The 24,265-nt window shown below is 35.8% G+C and overlaps 1 protein-coding gene across 1 annotated transcript in view; it reads left to right on the forward strand.

Annotated features, from left to right (window-relative positions):
* Positions 1–755: 755 nt before the first annotated feature.
* The window catches only part of tinagl1 (tubulointerstitial nephritis antigen-like 1), a 33,614-nt gene continuing 10,104 nt past the window's right edge, over positions 756–24,265 (forward strand). The window contains exons 1-9 of the mRNA XM_051136191.1: positions 756–903; positions 6,298–6,614; positions 9,848–9,914; positions 15,063–15,155; positions 16,418–16,532; positions 21,168–21,291; positions 21,421–21,571; positions 22,556–22,742; positions 23,441–23,486. Coding sequence (XP_050992148.1) covers positions 6,305–6,614; positions 9,848–9,914; positions 15,063–15,155; positions 16,418–16,532; positions 21,168–21,291; positions 21,421–21,571; positions 22,556–22,742; positions 23,441–23,486 — 1,093 coding nt within the window. The 5' untranslated portion in view covers positions 756–903; positions 6,298–6,304. The remainder of the gene's footprint in view (positions 904–6,297; positions 6,615–9,847; positions 9,915–15,062; positions 15,156–16,417; positions 16,533–21,167; positions 21,292–21,420; positions 21,572–22,555; positions 22,743–23,440; positions 23,487–24,265) is intronic.

The raw sequence follows: 24,265 nt of genomic DNA on the forward strand, positions 1-24,265 counted from the left end.
TTTTTGTGGAATGTGTCATGCATTCACATCATGTCCAATTTAGGAAGACTTTCCTGATAAACACATTGCAAGAACACCCAACTAGAAAAAAATTATCTGAAGGCAGAACAGCTGATTATGAAGCAGAACCGGCACTATAAAGTTTCCTCTTGTCAAAGCTCGTAAAGGGCAAGTCAGCTCGTGTTGTAAAGTGAATTGCAACATGCGCAGAATTGAGTGTCAAATTGTGTAATCAAGATCAGCTGCCTGATATATCTGCACGTATGTGCCTCCATAGCAGCTCTTGATACTATAGGATATTACAAGCATTGAAATTTCCTCAGGTTAATGCAATAATATTTTATATTTATATATATTTTTAACTATATTTTTCTGTTTTACTTTTAAAAACTTAATTGGTGGTAGTCCAGTAGTTGATGTAATGTCATTGATGTCATGAAGTGAATTGTTAATGTAGTTATCCGACTGACCACCAGGTGGTGAGGGAAGAACCTACCTCTGAAATGACCTTTGTGTACACAGAAAAAAAGAAACAACAGTACAGTAGTGTAAAACAGATTACAATAATCCGTAAGTAAATTAACCAACAGGAAAAGTGTTGCATAGAAAGATAAAGTCCTCCAAAACTAACACAAGCAGTCAAAACTCTCAAGGAAAGGGACAGAAGGAAGGGAGAGAGAGGGACAGAAAAGAAGGAGGGCAAACCAGGAGTGGGTTGGTCGGAGGGCTTGTCCTTGGTCTATATAATGAGGGAAAATCCTAGTGTGACTAGGGGCCAGACAGGAGGCTGAAGACAGTGAGTGTGCAACTGTATTTAGTACTTTGACCTGTAGCTGAAACAGACCAGCTAACATTTTGTGCACTGGATATAACCAGAGGAAGGATTTGATTTCACTATACAAGGTGGGGGACTTTTTTTCATTCTTTGCTTTCTGTATAACCTCCTCCCTCCCTTTCTAATGCAAGTGTGTCAAACAGGTGCGTAGTTAAGAGCAGCAGACAGGCAGCACAGCTCCATACAACAAGCATTATCCTCTTTAAATGTACCAAGAATGTCATCTCATGAAGTAAAAGTAGTTTAAGTTATGAAACTGAAAGCATTATTACTTATTGTACTTCAGCTGTTATTGAATCTAGAATATTCTACATTAGTCTGCAGCCTTTTTCAATGTCACTTTTCAATTAAGTGTTGCATTTAAAGCCTGGCCTAGTTTTTTTGTGTTTAGTATAGTATTCATGTATATTTTTTATACTATACTATGAAGCTCACATTTACAAATCCTTAAAAAAACATTATTGATATACAAAAACATACTTGTACATTCTGTATAATTTTAATAATTTAGCCAGACTGTAGGTTAGGTTGGTTTAGGATATTTGCTGCTTTAGAGTTTTTAGTTAGTTTTTGTTTGCTATTATGATGAAAGTTATAGTCAGTTATTTGTCTGAAAAGTCTACTTTCATTAAATCTATTGCATAACTCTTCAAATCTGAATAATACCATAAATACCAGGCTTAGTGGATGCATTCAAACTGCAAACGTGACTTAAACAACTATGTAAACTACATTAAGAGTAGTGTAAATGACTGTCAGAAAATGAATTATGATATCAAATATCCCTCATATCATCAGAGTGGGTGAAACTCAGGTGTCTGCACCTTCGGTTTTACAATACTTGTAAGTAGGTGGTGTCTGGTTCAAGCTACAGTAGAAGCAATATACTCGTTTGACAGTTCAAGAACCTTGAACTGAAGTGATATGCATGGAATTTGCTAGAAAGTCTCCGCAGTCCTCTATCTGTCTGTTATTTGATACTGTATATGGAAGCTTCTAGACCTGCTTTTAAAGTCCATGAAGTGTCACTCTACAATCACAAAGGAATATGTTAAATATCAACCTTAAAATCAACTTTAATACAGTTGAAGTCAAAAGTTTACACACACCTTGCAGAATCTGCAAAATGTTAATTATTTTACCAAAATAAGAGGGATTATATAAATTCTTCGGTTTTTCAGCATTTTTGTGTATTTGAACCCTTTCCAACAATGACTGTATGGTTTTAAGCTCCACCTTTTCACACTGAGGGACTCATATGCAACTATTACATAAGGTTCAAATGCTCACTGATGCTCCAGAAGAAAAAACGTTGCATTAAGAGCCGGGGGTGTAAACTTTTGAACAGAATGCAGATGTGTACATTTCTCTTATTTTGCCTAAATATCATATTTTTTCATTTAGTACTGGCCTTCAGAAGCTACAGAAGATACTTACATGTTTCCCAGAAGACAAAATAAGTTAAATTTACCCTGATCTTCAAATTCAAAAAGTTTTCACCCCCCGGCTCTTAATGTATCGTTTTTCCTTCTGAAGCATCAGTGAGGGTTTGAACCTTCTGTAATAGTTGTACATAAGTCCCTCATTTGTCCACATTGTGAAAAGATGCATCTCAAAATCATACAGTCATTGCTGTAATGGGGTTCAAATACACAAAAATGCTGAAACCAAATAATTTGTGGGACCTGAAGGATTTTTCTGAAGAACTGCAGGCAGTTTAACTGTTCAGGACAAACAAGGGACTCATGAACAACTATCACTAAACAAAAAAACACATCTGTGGATCATTCAGGTAACAACACAGTATTACAAATCAAGTGTATGTAAACTTTTGAATGGGGTAAACTATTATTTTCTCTTGTGGACTATATGTAAATGTCTTTTATGTGAAATATCTTATTTAGGTCAGTACTAACTAAAAAATAACATGCATTTTGTATGATCTCCTTATTCTGGTAAAATAAGTAACATTTTGCAGATTCTGCAAGGTGTATGTAAACTTTTGACATCAACTGTATTTATTGGTGAAGATAAAATTTGATGTAAATATCTAGCAGACAAAATTAAAATCGGCGTCTTGTATTTTTATCCTGTTATGATCGCGGTGTTTGCATCAGAACGTTGTGTTGAACCACCTGTACATGCATCTCAGATTGGAGATATGACTGTATTTTCTGTATCAGCTCATTAGTTTTGCGTGCTCAGAAGCGCTGATGTAAGTCTTGATGAAAGCAAATGCTGTATCATTTGTCAGACATCAGACTCTAATTTAGTGATGTGTGTGGTAGCAGCAGTTTTACCGTCTGCTGCACATCAAACGTCATACGGGCTGTTTGTCAAGTAAAAGTCAACACGTCTCCACAAGCTAACAGCAAACAGGCGAGCATTCGAAAGCCAAAATATCCACATTACTGTAGCGAGATCACTGCTGATGTTTTCCAGCGTTATCAGCATGACAACGGGGTCAAACATGCATTTCTTTCCCTCAGTGAGAGAAAGTGTCTTTGAAATGCCACCATGACACTGCTGCCATATGTTTCAGTGTGTGTGTGTGAGGCTGAGCTCTGGCCAACTAAAGGCACAGTCATGCAGAAAACTGCACAGCAATGGACTTTGTTTCCGGGGATGTTCTTTTGTCTGTATGGGGGACATTGTGCATGGTGGGCTGATTGGGTAATTAATGATGCTATTTCTGTAATTTGCTCGCCGGGCCTCTCGTCTTTGTCAAGTGTCTTTTCTTTTAAAGCCGAGACCACAACAGGCAGCTTGAGCACAATTATGTGTGATCTCAAGACATTGTTCACAGGGAGGAGGATCAGTGAAAGTGAGGAGCAGTAATTTGATCAATTAAATGAGGAGAAAGGGAAGGAATGACCCGGCCCAAACAATGACCTTTAAAAGGACATTTTTAAAAGGCTATTTTAACTTTAAAGCCATGTTATTTCAAAAGACATCATATATATAAATCTAAAAATATGTATGTACAAATCAGTTTAATATGTAACTTTTATAATGTTCCAACAGATTTCTATGTAAAATAAATGCTGTTTAATTACTTTCTATGATCCTGTTCTTTTTATCATCTATATATATATATATATATATATATACACTGTTTGGGACCCGTAAAATATTTTATGTGTTTTAAAAAAGTTTCTTATGCTCATCAAAGTTCCATTTATTTGATAAAAAATGGAAAAAGTAATATTATTAATATAATTAATCTATTTTAATATACTTTCAAATATAATTTATATTTATAATATTAATATAATAATTTATTTATCTGATGAAAAGCTGAATTTTCATTAGCCATTACAGTCTTCAGTGTCACATCATCCTTCAGAAGTCATTCTAATATGCTGATTTATTATCAATGTTGGAATCAGTTGTGATGCTTAATATTTTTTTGGAACCTGTGATATTTTTTCAGGATTCTTTGATGAATAAACAGTTAAAAAGAACAGCATTTATTCAAAATAGAAATCTTGTCTAACAGTATGAATCTTTCTATCAATTTAACACATCCTTGCTAAATAAAATTATTAATTTCTTTAAAAAAAAAAAAAAAAAAGAAGACTAAATTTACTGGCCCCCAATTGTAAATGGTATTGTATATTGTAACAAAAGATTTCTATTTTAATATTGTGTTAGTTTTGTATTAGAATGATTTCTGAATGATCATGTGACACTGATGACAGGAGTAATGAAGCTGAAAATTCAGCTTTGCATCACAGGAATAAATTCTATTTTAAAGTATATTAAAATAGAAAACCACTATTTTAAATTGCAATACATTTTACAATATTACCATATTATTATATTTTTCTGTATTTTTAATCAAATTAACGCAGCTTTGATCAGCAGAAAAGATTTCTTTGAAAAACAATAAAAAATCTTACAAATACAAACATTTAAACGGCAATATGTATGTAATTATGTAATAAGATCCATCAAAATTCAGCTTAGCATCACAGGAATAAATTACATTTTTCAAAAAAAATTAAATAGATTTTTTTTTTAAATAATATTTGTTTTTACTGTATTTTTGATCAAATGCAGCCTTGATAAGCATAATAGACTTCTTTCAAAAACATTTAAAAAATACATTAATATATAATCTAAAAATAATCATTTATATTTGACATACAAAATGCTTGTGAGGGCATTTTGTCTATAAATCTACACAAAAATGTGCTATTTTATCATCAAAGATGGACAGCTTTAATAAGACAGCCTTACCCTGTTTGTGCGCCCGCCTTGGTTTTGACTGCAGGAAATAGCTGTTTCCGTAACAATGATAAGTTCTGGCTCCGTTAGTTTGATACCGACATTATTTCCACCATGTCAGCTACTGTGTCCTTTCTTGGCCTATGAATATAAACAAGTCCAATTTCCTATTTAAGGGGCCCCTATTTAAGGCACATTTATCTTATCTTAACGTTTTAATACAAACACAATCTGTAAGCATACAAGAATAAAACGTTACAGCATTTACCACTGGGTTTTATAGTTTAATTTCTCAGGTAACTAAATGGATTAGCAGCATGAACGCAAAACATGAATTATCCTTGCACAATAATTAAGCTATTTCATACAGCCTTGGAGCATGTTGAATCAAATATGACACACATTTTTTGAATTCTGTTTAAGTGTAAACACTCCAAGTGGATTATGTATAATATGGATAATTTAGGGGTTTTCTTAAATTTTCACAGATTTTTTTCTGTATTAGCTCTGTATGTGATCCATGATGGTGCCAAGTATGTTGATCTGTTTACTCAGCTCAAATATCATAAAAGTGACAAAATGTCTCAAGAGAGATCAAACACAGACAATGCAGTCAACAGACCTTTGTGCTTTTTCTAAAAAGGAAGAGCCTTGTTTAAAACAATATTTACATAGCATTAGTCACTGCCGTGAGTCTTTCCTAGACAGTTTAGCAAGTAAATAAAGACTGGTGGACTACAGTAATTTGAGGCCTGAGTCACACGACCCCACCTTTTCTATTAGACACACCTCAATGTATGGACCATCCCACAGAAACCCAAGCACATAGAATAATAGCAGTTTCAATCATGGACAAAAGTGAAACCTCTTCTGCTGTGCTGTTATTGTTGAGTGCATTATTGAAATAAGAACAAGTGGAACGTCTGTTTATCCGTGATGTTTATATTGCAGATTGTTGGCTCATAGCCTCGAGCTCAGCCTGCTTCAGGAAAGTGCAAAATAAACCATCGGTGTTAGGAATTGCATTGCTCTGCCTAACACTTCCAAGTTATGTTTCTCGTATCTATCGTTTCGGTTTTCGCTCAAATGTTTAAAAGGTTATTTTTGCTGTAATCACTGTTGTTTTTCCAGCATGAAGAAGCGTAATTTTGTATTGGTGCATTAGATTCAATTCTGATTTGAAAGTTGACCCTAATGGCTTATGTTTTGCTGTATTGATTTCTTTATGACAGATAAGCAATGTTGAAGCTCTTGATGCTGGCCGCCATCACAGCGCTCCTCCTGCTGGCGGAAGGGGGAATGTCGGCGAGGACTCAGTCCCGCACTAAGAGAGAACTGGCCAACCCATTGCACCTCAGGGGAATCCGGGACCCCTTTGGCTCCTACTGCCAGAGGAGAGGAGGATGCTGCCCCGGCCGAAATGACCAGTGCACTGTGCCGTACCTGGACACCATCTGTTACTGCGACTTGTTCTGCAACCGCACCGTGTCCGACTGTTGTCCTGACTTCTGGAGCCACTGCTTGGGAACAACTCCTCCATACCCTCCCAGTAAGTTGAATGACAAAGTAAATTCTGGAGAAATTTGGAAGATTGAAGAGTCTCAGAGAACACTGAATGAATGAGGCCCAAAAATGATCAATATGACTAAAAACCAAACAATAGCTTCATATGATTAACAGGCCATCCACTGATAATCTACTCGCTGGATTAGGGGTGGGCGATATACTGGTAGACATGATTAATTGTTAGAAATTCATCAACTTCTTAACTATTGCGGATGAAACGTAAATTAGTAGTGAAAGAGAACTTATTTCGCTATATGCCTGCACTGACTGAGAGACTGAGAGAGGTGTGCGCACATGAAGACGGTGCTTATAGAGCACGGGAGTATTGAACTGAATTATTATTATAGGCCTTGAATGGTTAAAGGGGTCATCGGATGCAAATTTCACTTTTACATGTTGTTTGAACATTAATGTGTGTTGTCAGTGTATGTACAAATCTACCCTATAATGATAAAAATCCATGCAGTGGTTTTTAATTTATCTGCAAAAATAATATCCCCCTTTTCAAATCGAGCCATTCTCAGATGCCTGTCGGTGTGGCATCACACCAACAGAGGCCGCTCCCACGATAGTTGATTGACATGAACTTTTTACCTCAGATCAGCTGTAACAGTCCGACCTCCATTGTTTCAATGCCGGAGCAGGGATGTAAGTTAGACAAGAATATCTCTGATTGAGCGATTGAGGTGTTGTGTTGCTGGATGTAATAATGAACATAGTGGTCGTCATTTACTCCCGACATCTGAGCCACTGAAGATGCAGTGGATTACATTTGTTTGTGAAGGGAATGTGCCTTCCGATCTACATAAATGCGTCTATGTTCACGCAAATCATTCGTGATCCAGCTTCACTTACAGCAGAAGTGGAGTATAAGGGTTTTTGTATGAATCTCTGCAGTCACCTTTCCTAATAACGTGCTAGTTAGCAAGTTTCACGGTTAAACACGCTAAATGCGGCTAAAGTAAACAGGCTCGTCACTCCACAGAGAGAAGGGAGGGGCGGGGCGAGCAGAGCTCATTTGCGTTTAAAGGAACAATCCATCAGAATGGGATGATTTTTGCAGAGCTCATTTTGACAAGGTAAAAAGGGTTTTGTTTTACACAATCATTGAGAATTTTTAATCAAAGTATATTATAGACTTTTCATTAAGACCCAAAAGAATCATATCAACTTGTGGAAAATGGGCATCCGATGACCCCTTTAAATGTCTCATACATGTCAAATGTCTCGGAAAGATGACTGATTCACATGCCGCTTAAACTGAGGCGAATACAGCGATCTGTCATGCCACATTAAAGAGTATGACAAACACATTATTGTAATAGACATATTGTTTGTATTTTGCTATAAAACTAATTTTGAAAGCTGAGATTTTGGAATTTCGGGCCATTTGCATGCACATTAGGATATTTTAGAATATTCTGACTGTTCTCGCACATTTCGACTTTATTCTCGAAACACTTTGACTATATTCTCTTAATTTTGACTTAACTTTATTCTTTAAACGTTTCAACTTTCTCATAATTTTGAATTTATTGTTGAAATATTTTTACTTTATTCTCATAATTTTGATCTCGTAATCTTAGATTTTTTTTTTTTGGACTAAACATTGGACTAAAATGCCTTCATACTTATTTTATTTGTTCTACTGTAGTTTTTTTTTGTCCTATTGTTTGTGATTAGTTTCCTATTCACATTTAATCACTGACTGTTTATTTGTTATCAGTGAGCTTGAGTGTTTTTTTTATTTACTAGTTTTTTTTTTTTTTTTTTAAATATTAACACTGGTTACAAGAATTATGAAATTTCCATGGTATCAAAAATTTTGATATCATAAAATCCTTTTTTAAAGCAGAAATAACTATATTTTTATATATCGTTACTGTGAAATAAAATTACTCATATAATCATATAAGACTTTGGTCATGACAAAAATATTTAGTCATGCACTCCTATAAAAAAAAAAAAAGATCTGTAGTTTGGGATTAGTCATTTTTGATCAAGATAGAAATCAAATCCCACATCAAATCCATTGGTATGCTTTGGGAACAATTTTGGCCCACAGCCAATGTTTGAAGTCTATGCCATTAAGAAAAGTTTAGTTATTTTATAGAAAGATAATAGAAAACCAAGTCCGCATTCTTTCCTGTTAATGTTTCCTTGCCATTCTTGCTTCATGGACCTCACTGTGGTTGTGTAGTGCCACTGAGGTGTAAAATGTTCAGTTGTGGACCTAATAATGGGCAGAGAACAGTGGCAGTCTCATGAAAAGAGCAGAACAGGGGAGCAGAAGGCAGGGAGCAATGAATGGAGGTCAGCAGAAAGAATGCCTGTAATGTACGAGGAGTGAAGGGGGTGGAAAGGGTGACTGCGGACAGGGAGGGATTACAACAGGTATGTGCACATTGTGTGTTTGCTAAAGGAGGGACAGTCATGTCTATAGGGCAGGTATGACTTCACGGATCACAGCTCAGCATTACTCAGACCGAGAGTGTTGCTAAATCTCAGTGAATGCTTTCTCTGGATAGCCACTTTCATTTACAGTAAAACTAGCATCTGATATGCTTCCTGTTCTTTCAGAACTGGGCAATTGCAGTTAAAGAAAATAAGATGGGAGAAAAAAAAATACTAGATATGTAATATCTTTTAATTTATCATTAATGGAGAAGGATGCATTTTGGGCACAGACGGTGTAGTTACAACACCTACCAGCAGCGGCCAACTGAATCATACTAACCAGCCAAACAGTGACCCTGTTTCCAAATAAGTTTCAAACATTCCTCTCCTCCTATTTTCCATCGTTCGGTTGAGCCAGTATTGTTATGTAATTCTATTCGATGCCACTAATGGTACAGAAATGACACACTTTGACATTAAAATGATTTTTATTTACATGATTAAGGTAGCCATCCTACCAATGCATCCACTCCTCTTTAGTTTATACTCACTGTAGTTTATACTTAGCATATTAGGAGGTGAGGAAAGATGGCCAGCCCATTTCCAGCCAGGCAATGTGGCAATCTCCGTTTAAGCTCTTCAAGGCATGACGACAGCACAGTCTCTGGGAAAGCAATGGAAAGCCAGGAAAACATTCCACTGAGGGCACAACAGACTACATCAGACAAACTTTTAATCCAGAGGCTTAGTATGTGTGTGGTTCCCTTCTTTAAATCTACTGGTGATTAATTCATAATTGTTGTTGTTTGTTGATTTCAGGTTCTTGTGAAAGGAACGGCCAGAGGTTTCACTCAGGAGCAACATATAAAGAGAACTGTAATTTATGGTGAGTTTGAAGCTATATACAAATCCATTCTTTCTCCAAACAGTATTTTCATAGTACTGACAACACAGCCTTGTCACGGGCACTCATAATCCAAGGCCATTGTTTGGCTACATCAACACACGTTGGCAAGATTTATCCACAGACGGAGAGAGTCCTGAGTCCTGACTGGGCAGGAGAGTGCGACCCCCTCGGGTCCTGAAAAGATTACACACATTCCTAAACTCCCATACATATGCTTCACCTTCAGCGCCCTTGTCATCCCGACAGTACAAACACACCGCAGGATAATGTACAGCACATATGCATCCATAATATTTGCAGCCTGTCTCCCTTTACACAAAACCCCTCGCTAATAGGATTAGCTCTCCTCATAGAATCTAATCCGTCGCACCAACCATGGTCGAAGCACATTCCCTTTCGCTGTTTGAGGAGTCAGTGGACACATAAACCTCCTTAGCTAATGACCAACATGTGGGAATACATCATTTTGTGTGCTGAAATTCAATATACGGTGGTATATAGAATATAAATGAGTAAACTATCTGCTTTGGCTGTAAATGACCTTTCCGTTTATTGGTGATGGATTGTTTTATTTTTGTTTTGCGTGAAGAGGTAGTTATTCACACTACCTGACTGAGCTGTGCACTACATAATTTCCAGCTGAGATTATGATTATGCTGTGAAAATTGTGGAGAATTGATGATCGATTCCACATCTTGCCAGTTAAAGGGCCAGATTTACTAAAAAGAGCAAATTAGCGTTAAAGCGCAATTTCATAAAAGAAAAAATCTGCGTGTGATTTACTGGCAATGCACACATTAAAGAGCACAGACACAGCCAGATCATATCCACAACAACCAGCATGATCTACCAAGAGCAGCGCAAATTACCACCTACTTTTGGTGTCACATAATGACGCAAATACCAGTCATTTGACGTGCACAAACGTTAGTAAATCATGTTGGAAACTCCTACAAATGCATATTTAATAAGGTCAGGCGCAAAAATAACTGTGTCCACGGCTTTTCAGTGCTAATTCTTCATTGTGCATCTTTAGTAAATCCTGACAGTCCTATTTAATGACAAAAGACTGTTTGCCGGCATGATAGCCTTGCGGGCAGTGCGTCGACATACAGCGCCATTGTGCTACGGGTGTCCCATGTTCGAATCTCGACTTGAGGACCTTTTCCGATCCCGCCCCCTATCTCTCTCCCATTTCGCTTCCTGTCCATACTGATCTGTCCTGTCATAATAAATGCCAAAAATAAATCTTAAAAAAAAGACTGTTTGCATTGGCGCGAGCTGTTAGTAAATCTGGCCCTTAACAAACGTTACATTTAAATACATTTAAATTTAAAACACTCAACCGCCCATATATGCATATATAAATTCACTGTAACCCAACCAGTGTTCATTTCATCACCGAAGACGATGACGAAAAATGTTCGTTAACAAACATTTTTTCAGTGACGAAGACGAGATGTTGACAAGCTAAAACTAATATCTAATGATAAAAAGTATGACGAAACTTATGCCGCCTCTTTGTTAACAAGACGAGACGGGACGAGAATGTTATTTGAGGACTACCGGACATTAAAAATACATCCTATAGGCTAACTGTCCTCTTTCAAAATGTGCGTCTCTGTCATTAGATTGCCATTGATAAGGGGCGTTTGCATGTCTAGTCTCAGACAAAAATTATAAACTATGTATGTATATAAATGAACAACTATAATTATAATAATTGTATAATAATAAGTAGAAGTCCAAGTATAATAATAAGTACTCCTTTTTCCATACTGTTAAATGGAAAGTTCACCCAGAAAAGAAAATTGTCATAATTTATTCAATTTTTCCCAAATTCAATCCTTGATTCTAATTTATTATAAGCTTTGATTTGGTCTAAAGAATTAATGATTATTTTTATTTGAAGACTAAAATAGCTACCCAAATAAATGTTGGTAACTGCAGTTTGACTAAAAGTAATGACTAAACAATGATTTTTCGTCGACTAAAACTAGACTTAAACTATGAAAGACTCCTACTAAATTATTAAAATTACTAAAATGTGACTAAGACTATTAAGCTTTTTAGTCTCAAGATAAAAACTAAGACTAAATTAAAAATGCCTGTCAAAATTAACACTGAACCCAACGTCTTCACACTTCACAGAGCTTACTGCTTTATTAAATTAAATTAAATTAAATTAAATTAAATTGAGTTTGGATGGGTATAGTGTTTATTGGTCTAAAAATATCTGATAGTGCTTTTTCACTATTTTGCCTTGCTTTTGAGAAACTAGTGATGGTTAGACAAAACAGAAAAGCAGGAATTCCTTACCCCAATGCCAAAGCTTTTTCACACAGCAGTGATACGGGTATTGTCTCTGGGAATGTGGTGTGGTGTCGTCTCCAATATTGTGTGTTTTTTGGAGTAGTGTGTGCATATGGTCATAAAATATAGCATATATTTGTGACAGGGTGAATTTTACTTGATTCTGACCTAAAAATGAGAGCTGTCGATCCTTGCAATGGCCTAGTGCAGGTTCTGAGAGTCTTGTGTGGAGAAAAGCTATTCTACAAACTAGTGCAAAGGGTCAGGATGATAAAACACAATCTGTGAAATTAGATATATTTGAGTTTAAAACTTAATCTTGAGTTGATAACAGTAGCATTGCCGTAAAGGAATTTTAAAGAGATAGTTCACCCAAAAATGAAAATTCTGTCATTAATTACTCACCCTCATGTCATTCCAAACTTGTAAGACTTGTGTTCATCTACAGAACACAAATTAAGATATTTTTTAAATCTGAGAGCTTTCTGAACCTGAACCTGAGCAGCGCAACTGACACACTCAAGACTCAGAAAGGTAGCAAAAACATCGATAAAATAGTCCATATGACATCATTTTACAAAGCTAAGAGAATACTTTTTGTGCACAAAGAAAATAAAAATAACGACTTTATTCAACAATGTCTTCTCAGTCTTTGACATGCGTTCACAACAATAGTAGCTTTTTGGGCCTTGAATGTGATAGTTGTGCTGTCGTCTATGCAGGGTCAGAAAGCTCTCGGATTTCATCAAAAATATCTTAAATAGTGTTCTGTAGACAAACAAAGGTCTTATGGGTTTGAAATGACATGAGGGTGAGTAATTATTTTTTGGGTGAACTATCCCTTTAATATTAAGACTTTTTCATAATAGCTGCCTTAGCATGTAAAAAAAGTACCCAAAAATGCTCAAGTTGTGTGATCTCCCTGCAGATGTGTTTTTGTTTGTATGTCTGACTCAGTCTGTTATTGATATGATATGATTTTATCTGTTAGTTAGGCGTGACGGCGCTTTCTGTGATCACACCAGTCACAAGATTGGCACCTCCTGGCAATGGCATGTTATCTCCCCTCTCTTCATTTCTCGTTTTATCAGGATCTTTTTTTACGTACTCCTGCATATAGTGATCTGCTTCCTGTGGTGGCAGAGATTGATGAAATACTGGCTGCTGTCCCAGTGGAGCCGTTGTTCCCTCTAGTTCACATTCACCTCTGTAATCCTGAGATTTCCTGAGTTCAAGCTTCACTGGATGGGGCCGTATGTTTGGCATGTAGCAGCCGCAGACCCACCGGCTCCTGCAGGATCTGCCCCTCAGTCAGTGATGTGATGAGCGCTACTGGTGTCTCAACATAACTATATCTTACTTAGTCTTACACCTGGCTGTAATGTCCTGTTGGTCTTTGTTGGCACTATTAGTGTAAATGTTACAGCCATAGGTCAGAAATTTTTGTAATCTTTGTGCTAGAGTTATGAGAAGAATGTAAAATCTTCATACAGTAATTTGTCAGTTATCCAAATCTCACTACTTTATAACTTAATAAGATTTTATTGTCCTTAATTATATAATTATTATATTATATAAATAACTTTTACATATGTTTACATAGTTTTACTGCGAAACAAAACAGCCCTGTTAAAGAAAATTATATTTTGCAGACAGTTTTATCTAAATCTCTTTTTCCAGTTGCATTTCTATAGGCCTTATCAGAGATGCTATATGAATTCCTGCCGGAGCCCATGCATTCAACCGGCTGTCATCTTTTAGAGATTGCTTTGAAATGTAAACACAAAGAAAGCACATAAATATGTCTGCCCTGTAAGAGAGGGCATGTCAAAGACTGTATCAGGATGCTGATTTGAGCATTTACAGTGAAGCGTGACAGAATGAGAAACTCAGCTTTCTGCTGACAAAAGGTCACTTGACACCTTTGCACTCCAAAGCCTACCTTTTGTAACTTTCAACCAGCGAGTGTGCTCTGGTGTGTGAATTGATGTCTCAGTCTAAACTACTTTGTGAAGGTTGAGCGCTAGGACTCTGAATTTTTGTCGCCTGACATAAAGAAGCAGTCACAAGTCTGGATAGTTGCCAGGTTGTTGTTATGTGGTTTCAAAGATGTTCTGGGTTGCCAGGTTGTTGCACACTGGTCCAAATGAAAAACAGCAGCAGGCAAAATTATAGTAAACCTCTCCTTGCCATAAACGATTTGAGGCATCATTAATATGCGTAGTACATTCGGTGCTGGACAGGTAACATGCTGAAGTTGATTTCTACTCTCCTCTTAGTGACTCATCCCTCTGCTCTCTAGTAATGATTCAGCAGGAGTGCACCTTCCTCTTTCAATCCATGTTCCTCTCTAACGTCAGGCCTTCTGAACCTCCTCCCCTAGCAGAGACTGACTAAAAATGGATATTTCTTCAAGAGCTACAGCCTTAAAAGGCTCAGAGGCCTCTCTCTATTTCTGTTTCTCTCTCTTGCTTGTTTTGTGTCTCAATTTTAGAATAAGTCTGAACTGATTCATTGTTTCTTTCGATGGTTTGGTCTGACGTCTGTCTACATTTTCTTTCTCTGTTTTAAAACAGTCATATAAACACACTATGTTGTTTATTATTCCAAAAGTTAATCAGTACAACAAAACATTTTTTAAATTTTATTTTTTTTTATCATAAGGTTGGAAAGTAACATTTTATGAAGATCACTTTTACTGACTACTTGGTAAAAAAGTAGTAGTTAGTTATTTTAGGCCTCATTTTGTATTATTTGTATTGACTGATAAAGTTTATAGATGTGTTTACTACCAGTTTTTATTTTTCTCCACAGTACATGTGGTCAAAATGGGCGCTGGGAATGTGAGCATCATGCCTGTCTGATAGAGGATGACATGATCCAGGAAATCAACAGGAGAAGCTATGGGTAAGCATTATATATATACTTTCAATTGGGAGGTGGCTGTCCCGAACCCTAACCCCTACATTTCAACTTATTAAAATGATATTGAAATAATTTTTGTATTTTTTTTTCCATTGTTGTTTTTAAAAGTATCTTTTTGATTCTTTTAAAAAGTGAAGCTCAAAAACATATTTATGTAAAAAATAAAAAAACTATGTAAAAAAATGTATCCCGCATTTTTTATGTCACTGCTGAAATGGTGTGTGTTTTAGCATATTGGCCGAGACTGATTTTAACTAAAGCCATAACTTTATGATAAGGAAATATTCCTGTGTCCCCCTCTTTCATTGCTACAAGTTGTGAGTAGATGGGTCTCATCATTTTGAGAAAATGTGTTCAAAAGTATGAAAAATGTGTGTGTAACTTTAGGGAACGTTACTACTGAACACCTTTTTTTTCTGCAAGTAAACACTTTTTTGGGAGTTATTTCATAACATTTAGCTTTTTATGTGTGTACAACTGTTCAGAACTGTTCTAACTAACCATGTGCTGATTAGCGTCTTTGAGCTAGGTTCAAAAGTATCTAAAATTGTCATTACCAAAACAGAGTTTCGGTAGTGACATCTTTGTTTTTTGGATGATGTCCCATAGAATAGTTGCTACTGAAACAGTCACGACCAAAACATGTCATCATTGTTTCAGTAATGATAAAAGGGCACACATAATCCTCATATTTGGGATGAAATAAGCAAAATTTTAATACAGTTATGCATTTTTAGTATGTTTTAGTTTGTGGGTTAAAATTCAGTAATGTGATGTGGTCACTACCAAAGCATTACTGTCACTGTGCTGTAACGACCAAAACATTGAATGTCTTGTCAAAATTAAAGTATTCTGAATTATCAGCTAAGATGTTATGATAGTGTTTGGTTCAATGTATATTCAGACTAATGAATTGTTAAATCTGAAATCAGTATAATCAACTTTTTGCCTTTTACAAAGAAAAATTGGATTAAAAAATACAACAAATCTCATAAATTACACTTGAAATATTGTTAAAAATGTAATTGATTTAAATAAAAAAATAATTCAAAATAATAATTCAAAATAATAAAATTAATAAAACTGTAAAAAATATATATTTACAATCTAGATGTCAGCAAAATCTTAATAGATAAATATAACCCCTCTAATTAAATTATTGTTACTGCATTTCAGTAGTGACAAATTTGTGGAGAGGACAAAATACAATCTTGCTCACTCACTTTATCTTGTTACCTGTTCAGTTGGAGGGCCGCAAACTACAGTCAGTTCTGGGGTATGACGCTAGACGAGGGTCTGCGGTATCGTCTGGGCACACAACGCCCCTCACGGACCATTATGAACATGAATGAGATCCAGGTGAGAGTCATCTGCTGCCGATATGTACGTGGCATGTGAAACAGACAGTTTCTTAGAGATAATATATAGTCAGACATTCATTATTACAGGACCCAGATGCAAAGCGGAATGTCACATTATCCTGAGTTTACTTGGTCTTGTTTTCCACTAAAAATATCTAATCATCCTTAAAACAAGATACAAGATTTACTTGATTGGTTTTTTAATAGGTTTGTTTTGCTACTGCTCCGGTAAAAAAGTCCTATGCCATAACTGATTTAAAAGACATTTATTTCATACTGATATTTCAAAACTTTATCTGGAGTATTTCTTTATTGCACAATGCACATTTCTTAATATTATGCATAAAATGTGTTTTAATATCACTATTAATAAGAACTGTATGATCTCTGTATAATTTAAATCTTTAAATGCAAGATACTTACAGTGTACCTGAAGTATACTTGCAATAGCTCCGCTTTAGCACAATCAAATATACTTAAATAAATCTTTAGTTGGACCTCAGCACTACTTCTGCATAATTAAAATGCATTAAACACAAAATTAGTTGTTTCAAATTAGCAGACTTTAAGTATACCAGTTTAGTATACCAAAAGTACAACCGCAGGGTATTTTGGGAGCACTTTATTTTACAGTCCTGTTCCTTATGTACATACTATGTACTTATTATAATAATTACAATAACTAGGTAATAACTAGGTGCTAATGCTGAACCTTTCCCTAAACCTAACCCTACCCCATGTAGTTATATACCATAACTTTTTTAGGCTAGGTACACTGTAAGTACATGTAAGTACACGTACTTACTTGTAAAATAAAGTGCAACTGGTATTTTTTATTAAGCACATAAATATGTAAATGTATTTGTAGTGTACTTAACACAAAATAAATGTATTTTAAATGCATTTTAGTATATTTGTGGTAACACTTTATTTTAAGTTTTATTTATTTTAAGTCTTTGTTACATAATACATGTATTGTATATATTGTAATAACAATTATTTATGCATAATTACATAATAAGTAACCCTAAGCCAAACCCTAATCCTAACCATATAGTAAGTGCATGTAGTTAATAAATATTACTCAGTACTGAAATGTATAATTACACTGTTACAAGGACACATTCAAATAAAGTGTAACCTTTTTATTTTTTTTTTTACTAGGGTGTATACATACTAAAATTTTGTGAAGTTTAAACTTCCATTTAAAAGTTTGAGTTGGTACGTTTTTCCATTTTATTTTTAAATTAGTCTCTATAGCTGCATTTATTTGATAAAAAATACAGTAAAAACAGTAATATGATGTAAAATATGATTTGGCACTCAAGAAACATTTCTTATTATTAATGTTAAAAATGATTGGAAAACTTGATCCATTTTATGTAATATGTTATACTGAATTATTTTTGTAACATCATAAATATTTTTACTGTCATTTTTTTATATTTTTAATCTGTTCTTGCAAAATAAAAGTATTAATTGCTTTAAAAAAACAAACTTTCAAACAATACTTGTTTTAAAACGTTCAACCAGATATAAAAAATAAACTTAAAGATGCGTTCTCTGAAATTAAGCCTTCTTATTTTATACAAAAAAGGAAATTTGTCTTGTTTAAAGGATATTTAGATATTTTTACTGGAAATTAAGATAAAAAAGTACCGATTACCAAAACAATTTGCTGTGTTTTATGTCACTTAATAAATAAATGAACATAAAACACAGATTTGAGTTTAATGTGAGAATAAAGAGATCATGTGCTAGAGACATGAAGCTTTCCCACAATGCCATGACTGACCAGTCAGAATAAAGTATGTAGATAATCTCTTTATTCATCTCATATTTATGCCCCTTGACGGCTCTTTGATTATCCGCTCTCACACTCTGCGCAATGCGGCATGCCCTCATCAAAGCAAGAATAAGAGGCCGGAATCGGAAATCAGACTGTTGTTTGATCTTTGCAATTCATCAGCTGGTTGCAGTGCAATGCAGTGAATGCATGCTAGACGTGTGCTATTTGATGTGGCTCGCTGAGGCTTTCAATGTCTCTCTGAAAAAAGCTTCCCATGATCCACACCAGCACATTACATAAGAGCTGATTCCAGTTTGAGAAGGCTTGAAATTATGCTGTTGGCGGGTGCAATTCATTCATAGTCTCAAAAAGGACCCTCACTAGATAGAGGTCCATACCCCTATCTTCCTCTCTTTTCTCTTTTTTTTCTCCAGCCCACATCTTCCAACACGTCTCCACCAACACGTCTCCACCTGTCTCTAGAATCTACCCTGGGTCGTTTATGAAGCCTCTATCTGCCTAAAACCCACTTGGCACGCACACTAATGAGTGGGCTGAGTGCCGCACATACTCTCACACACTCTCACACACTCTTTACTTTCTCATTGGAGTATTCTCTTTGCTCAGCGTGAGCGCTCGCTTTCTCTGTTGGGTCAAGTGTTGCTGCGAGCCGTGGGCCTTTAGGGGCCCTTTAACCACCACAATTCACCGCTGCAGTGCCGGACACTTGACAAGCACCTGCATTCCGCAGGATCATATCTGGTAGTTGTCAGGGAGAATCATGACGATATCACAGGCTGGAATGTAGGAGGATGACAACCAGCAGCTGTGCATTACCAAAGAGGGAGAGGCACACAGGAGCCTTTATGAGAGAAAGTGCTAATACATTCCTTATTCAGGACTTATGAAACTTTGGGATGTAAAATATGACTGGAAGTGGTCTAGGGAGAGTTATAGATTAGGAAGGTGTAGAGCAATGAATGTAACCCTGGTAAGATTAGCTTTAGTGTTCACACCTGGTATTAACATCACAATTTTGGCAATTCCGATCACAAGTGGTAAGGGTGAAAACAGGAAAAATGGTCAAACGGTTGTTTTTTTTTAATTAAATTCATGGTTTTTATTCACTTAGGATGCATATAATTGATCAAAAGTGACAGAAAAGACATTTACATTTGAGGTCAAAAGTTTACACACACCTCACAGAATCTGCAAAATTTAAAAATGTTATACTTGATTCTTAATAGCGTGTTGTTACCTAAATGATCCGCAGCTGTTTTTTATTTTTGTTTAGTGATAGTTGTTCATAAGTCCCTTGTTTGTTCTAAACAGTTAAACTGCCTGATGTTCTTCAGAAAAATCCTTCAGGTCCCACAAATTCTTTGGTTTTTCAGCATTTTTGTGTACTTGAACCCTTTCAACAATAACTGTATGATTTTGAGATCCATCTTTTTGCACTGAGGACAACTGAGGGACTCATATGCAACTATTACATAAGGTTCAAATGCTTAATGATGCTCCAAAAGGAAACATGATGCATTAAGAGCTGGGGGGTAAAAACTTTTGAACAGAATGAAGATGTGTACATTTTTCTTATTTTGCCTAAATATCATTTTTTTTCATTTAATACTGCCTTTCAGAAGCTACAGAAGATACTTACATGTTTATCAGAAGACAAAAATAAGTTAAATTTACCCCCCTTTCTGGAGAAACAACTCTACTAAACATAACTCTCACTAAAAAAAAAACACACACACACATTTGTGGATCATTCAAGTAACAGTACAGTATTTAGAATAAAGTGTATGTAAACTTTTGAACTGGGTCATTTTTATAGCTGTAACTATTATTTTCCTGTGGACTATATGTAAACATAATTTATGTGAAATATCTTATTCTGGTCAGTACAAAATAAAAAATAAATAAATATTTTGTTTGATCCCTCTTATTTTGGTAAAATAATTAACATTTTGCAGATTCTGCAAGGTGTATGTAAACTTTTGACCTCAACTGTATAATGTTACAAAAGATTTTTATTTTAAATAAATGCTGCTATTTTTAACATTCTATTAATTAAAGATTCCAAAAAAATATTAGTTCCACAAAAATATTAAATGCAAAATTATGCAGCAAATCAGCATATTAGAATGTTTTCTGAAGGATCATGTGAGACTGAAGACTGGAGTAATTCAGCTTTGTGTTCACAGGAATAAATTACTTTTTAAAATGTATTAAAACAGAAACTGTTATTTTAAATTGTAATAATATTTCACAATATTACTGTTTTTTTGTAAATAGCATGTGTAAATGGTAAGGTGTCTCATCTGACTACTTGTGATCAAATCACATAGAACAGATATTAATACCAGGTGTAAGGATAAAGGAAATTATTTGAAAAAATTTTTTAATAATTGATGGAACAGGTAAAAAGTTGGAAACTCAAAATTTCTGGACTTTCCACTGGAATACTTCTGAAAACGCACAAAATGAACTGGAATACTTCTGAAAACGCACAAAATGAACTGGAATACTTCTGAAAACACACAGCATTAACAAATCACTGTTATATAACCACACTAAGGCTTTATACAGTATTTTACTCAGACAAACCTTGGACTTTGGAGACCCAGGCTGCTTTTCATCCATCCTTTGGTTCTTTAAAAAAAAAAAACATGGAAATTATTTTATTATGCCACAAAACCACTCAAAATCACACAATGGAGGCACTTATGGAAATCTTTATTCTGTGTTATTCATGTCTTCTATGCCAAACGCAGTCATTAAGCCATTAAGTCACTTCCTTTGAAGAAAAAAACCCATTCAATCTTGCTTTATGTCCTGCAGATGAATATGAACGGAAACGATCATCTGCCAAGTTACTTTAACGCAGTAGACAAATGGCCAGGGAAAATCCACGAGCCCTTGGACCAGGGGAACTGCAATGCATCCTGGGCTTTCTCAACTGCAGGTGAGTCAGAGAAGACATGACACAGACCACAGCAGAAGGACACTAGAGAATACATTACTGTGTGTATGTTATATAATGCAGTTCCTCTGTTCTGTTGTTCATATGTGAACCTCTGTGATTCAATCCTAGCTGTTGCATCAGACCGGATCTCTATTCAGTCAATGGGTCACATGACCCCTCAGCTCTCACCTCAGAATCTGATTTCCTGTGACACACGCCATCAGGGCGGCTGCTCCGGTGGGCGTATCGATGGGGCCTGGTGGTACCTGAGGAGAAGAGGGTAATAAACTTATGTTTTACACACAACATCAAAGATGATGCACATCTGACAAATACAGTTGAGGTCAAAAGTTTACATACACTTTAAAGAATCTGCAAAATGTTAATTATTTGACCAAAATAAGAGGAATCATACAAAATGCATGTTATTTTTTTATTTAGTACTGACCTGAATAAGATATTTCACATAATAGATGTTTCCACATAGTCCACAAAAGAAAATAATAGCTGAATTTATAAAAAAAATCCCCTTCAAAAGTTTACATACACTTGATTCTGAATACTGTTGTTACCTGAATGATCTGCAGCTGTGTTTTTTTTTTTGTTTAGTGATAGTTGTTCATGAGTCCCTTGTTTGTCCTGAACAGTTAAACTGCCCGCTGTCCTCTAAAAAAATCCTTCTTTGGTTTTTCAGCAGTTTTTTGTATTTCAACCCTTTCCAACAATGACTTTTTTTGGATTTTGAGATTTTGAGATCCATCTTTTCAAAGTGAGGACAACTGAGGGACTCATATGCAACTATTACAGAAGGTTCAAATGCTCACTGATGCTCAAGAAGGAAAAACGATGCATTAAGAGCCAGGGGGTGAAAACTTTTGAACAGAATTAAGATGTGTACATTTTTCTTATTTTGCCTAAATATATACATTTTTTTTTCATTTAGCACTGCCCTTCAGAAGCTACAGAAGATAATTACATGTTTTCCATAAAACAAAATAAGTTAAATTTACCCTGATCTTCAAATTCCAAAAGTTTTCACCCCCAGGCTCTTAATGCATTGGGTTTTCTTCTGGAGCATCAGCAGGTGTTTGAACCTTCTGTAACAGCTGCATATGAGTCCCTCAGTGGTTTGTCCCTCAGATTTTTTTGCTGATCCAATATTTTGAGGAAACACCCCTGCATTAACATAATTAGAACTAACAGTAATTAGAAATAATTAGAACAAACAGTCTTTTTGATTTAAATATCTGTTTTTTTCTCTCAGGGTTGTGACAGAGGAGTGTTACCCCTTCTCTTCACCCCAGCAAACTCCTGCCGAAGTGTCTCGCTGTATGATGCAAAGTCGAGCGGTGGGCCGGGGAAAGAGGCAGGCCACAGCGCACTGTCCCAACAGCCACAGCTACCACAATGATATCTACCAGTCAACCCCACCATACAGATTGTCCTCCAGTGTAAGTCAGCTGACCCCTTGAAAGTTTAACAGAAAATCAGTTTATCATTTAACGGATGTTTTAGTGGAAAACAGGTTTTTATTTATAATCAGGCATCCCATATGTTCTGACACGTTAGAATTAAATGTTCTATAAAACATGCAGATCTCTACCCATAATGGTTAAAGCATCAGTAATTTACTGTTTTTTTTCCTCACACCCAGCATCTGTGTGCTTTTCTGTGTTCAATTTCTGCATCAGTCAAAACCCTTCAACTCAAAACCAAAGGGAGAAATAACTCACAACTGTCTGGAGAGGCATTACATTAGTAGTCATGTCATGGTTGAACGTATTTTCTCCCTTAGCCATATCTTACCACCCATTTGTCTTGTTTAATGCATAGTCTAGGTCATATACATGTCTCTAGGCGTGTTTTAGATCGTATATCATTCACAAATGTGACAAAGGAACGCAGTGAACAATTAAACAATTCAACACAATAATATATAAAAGGATGACTGTTTATTGTGTGTACTAAAATGTTTTTACCCACGCAGTTTAAGACTGTAATACATTCATCATTTCAGGAATTTAATTATAAGAGCATATATCTTTGTGGTGCAATGCAGAAGCTGCAGTGTAAACATAGCATTAGGCTAGAATGTGCTAGTCATTCTCACTAACTGAACTTATTTGACATGTTGCTTTTCCACTCACAGGAGAATGAGATTATGAAGGAGATTATGGATAATGGCCCCGTGCAAGGTATGGATTTCTCCAGAAGCATGCGTATGTGTTTGTACAATCCTGTGAGCCAAAGGCTAAGAATAGCAAAAAGCACACGCCTAATGATTGTTAATGCAGTCAGGAACGATCGGTCTCTGTTGTATTAATCACCACGGATGTTGTAGACGCCCATACGGCATTTAGTTTGGACAAAAGGCCTAAACTCATCACATACTGCATGCAGTGAATTCTTGAAAAAAGTCCCCTGCAGTAATATGATGCGGGTGTGTGTTCATGTGAGTTCAGAGCGACTCCGTGATCCTGTGCCAGTGTTCTGTTGTATTGTTCCAGACAGGAGGGACCTCTGGATTTACGCCAGATTTCACTTCTAATCTCTGCAAAAATTCTGCCTAACCTCTGGCTTATATAGAGAAACAGGAGATGAAAAGATAGTCCTCATGTGCAGGAGTGTGTTCATTAGATGCTGTTTACTGCTTAGGATCTCCTAGTAATGTCTGGAAAACCCCAAAGTGTAAGAGGGTGCAGGTAATTCCCATATTGCAGTGTCTTACAGAATGTTAAACCCAACAGATTTTACTTTACATGGCACTATGGCTATCTTGTGAGGGTTGCTGTGGGTACCCACCCACAAATAATTTTGTCCTGGGCCTTGTGAATTTAAGCAATGGGCCTTTATGCCATGTGAAGTTGATCTTATTTGAACTCCGATACAATTAGCAGTGGCCACTTTGATCTTACTTTGATCTGCAAGGGAACAAGATGTCTGGTTGAGCTTGTGGGATATTATGTAATGTGGC

This window comes from Labeo rohita, chromosome 19 (assembly GCF_022985175.1).
Source record: "Labeo rohita strain BAU-BD-2019 chromosome 19, IGBB_LRoh.1.0, whole genome shotgun sequence".
Classification (NCBI taxonomy): Eukaryota; Metazoa; Chordata; class Actinopteri; order Cypriniformes; family Cyprinidae; genus Labeo; species Labeo rohita.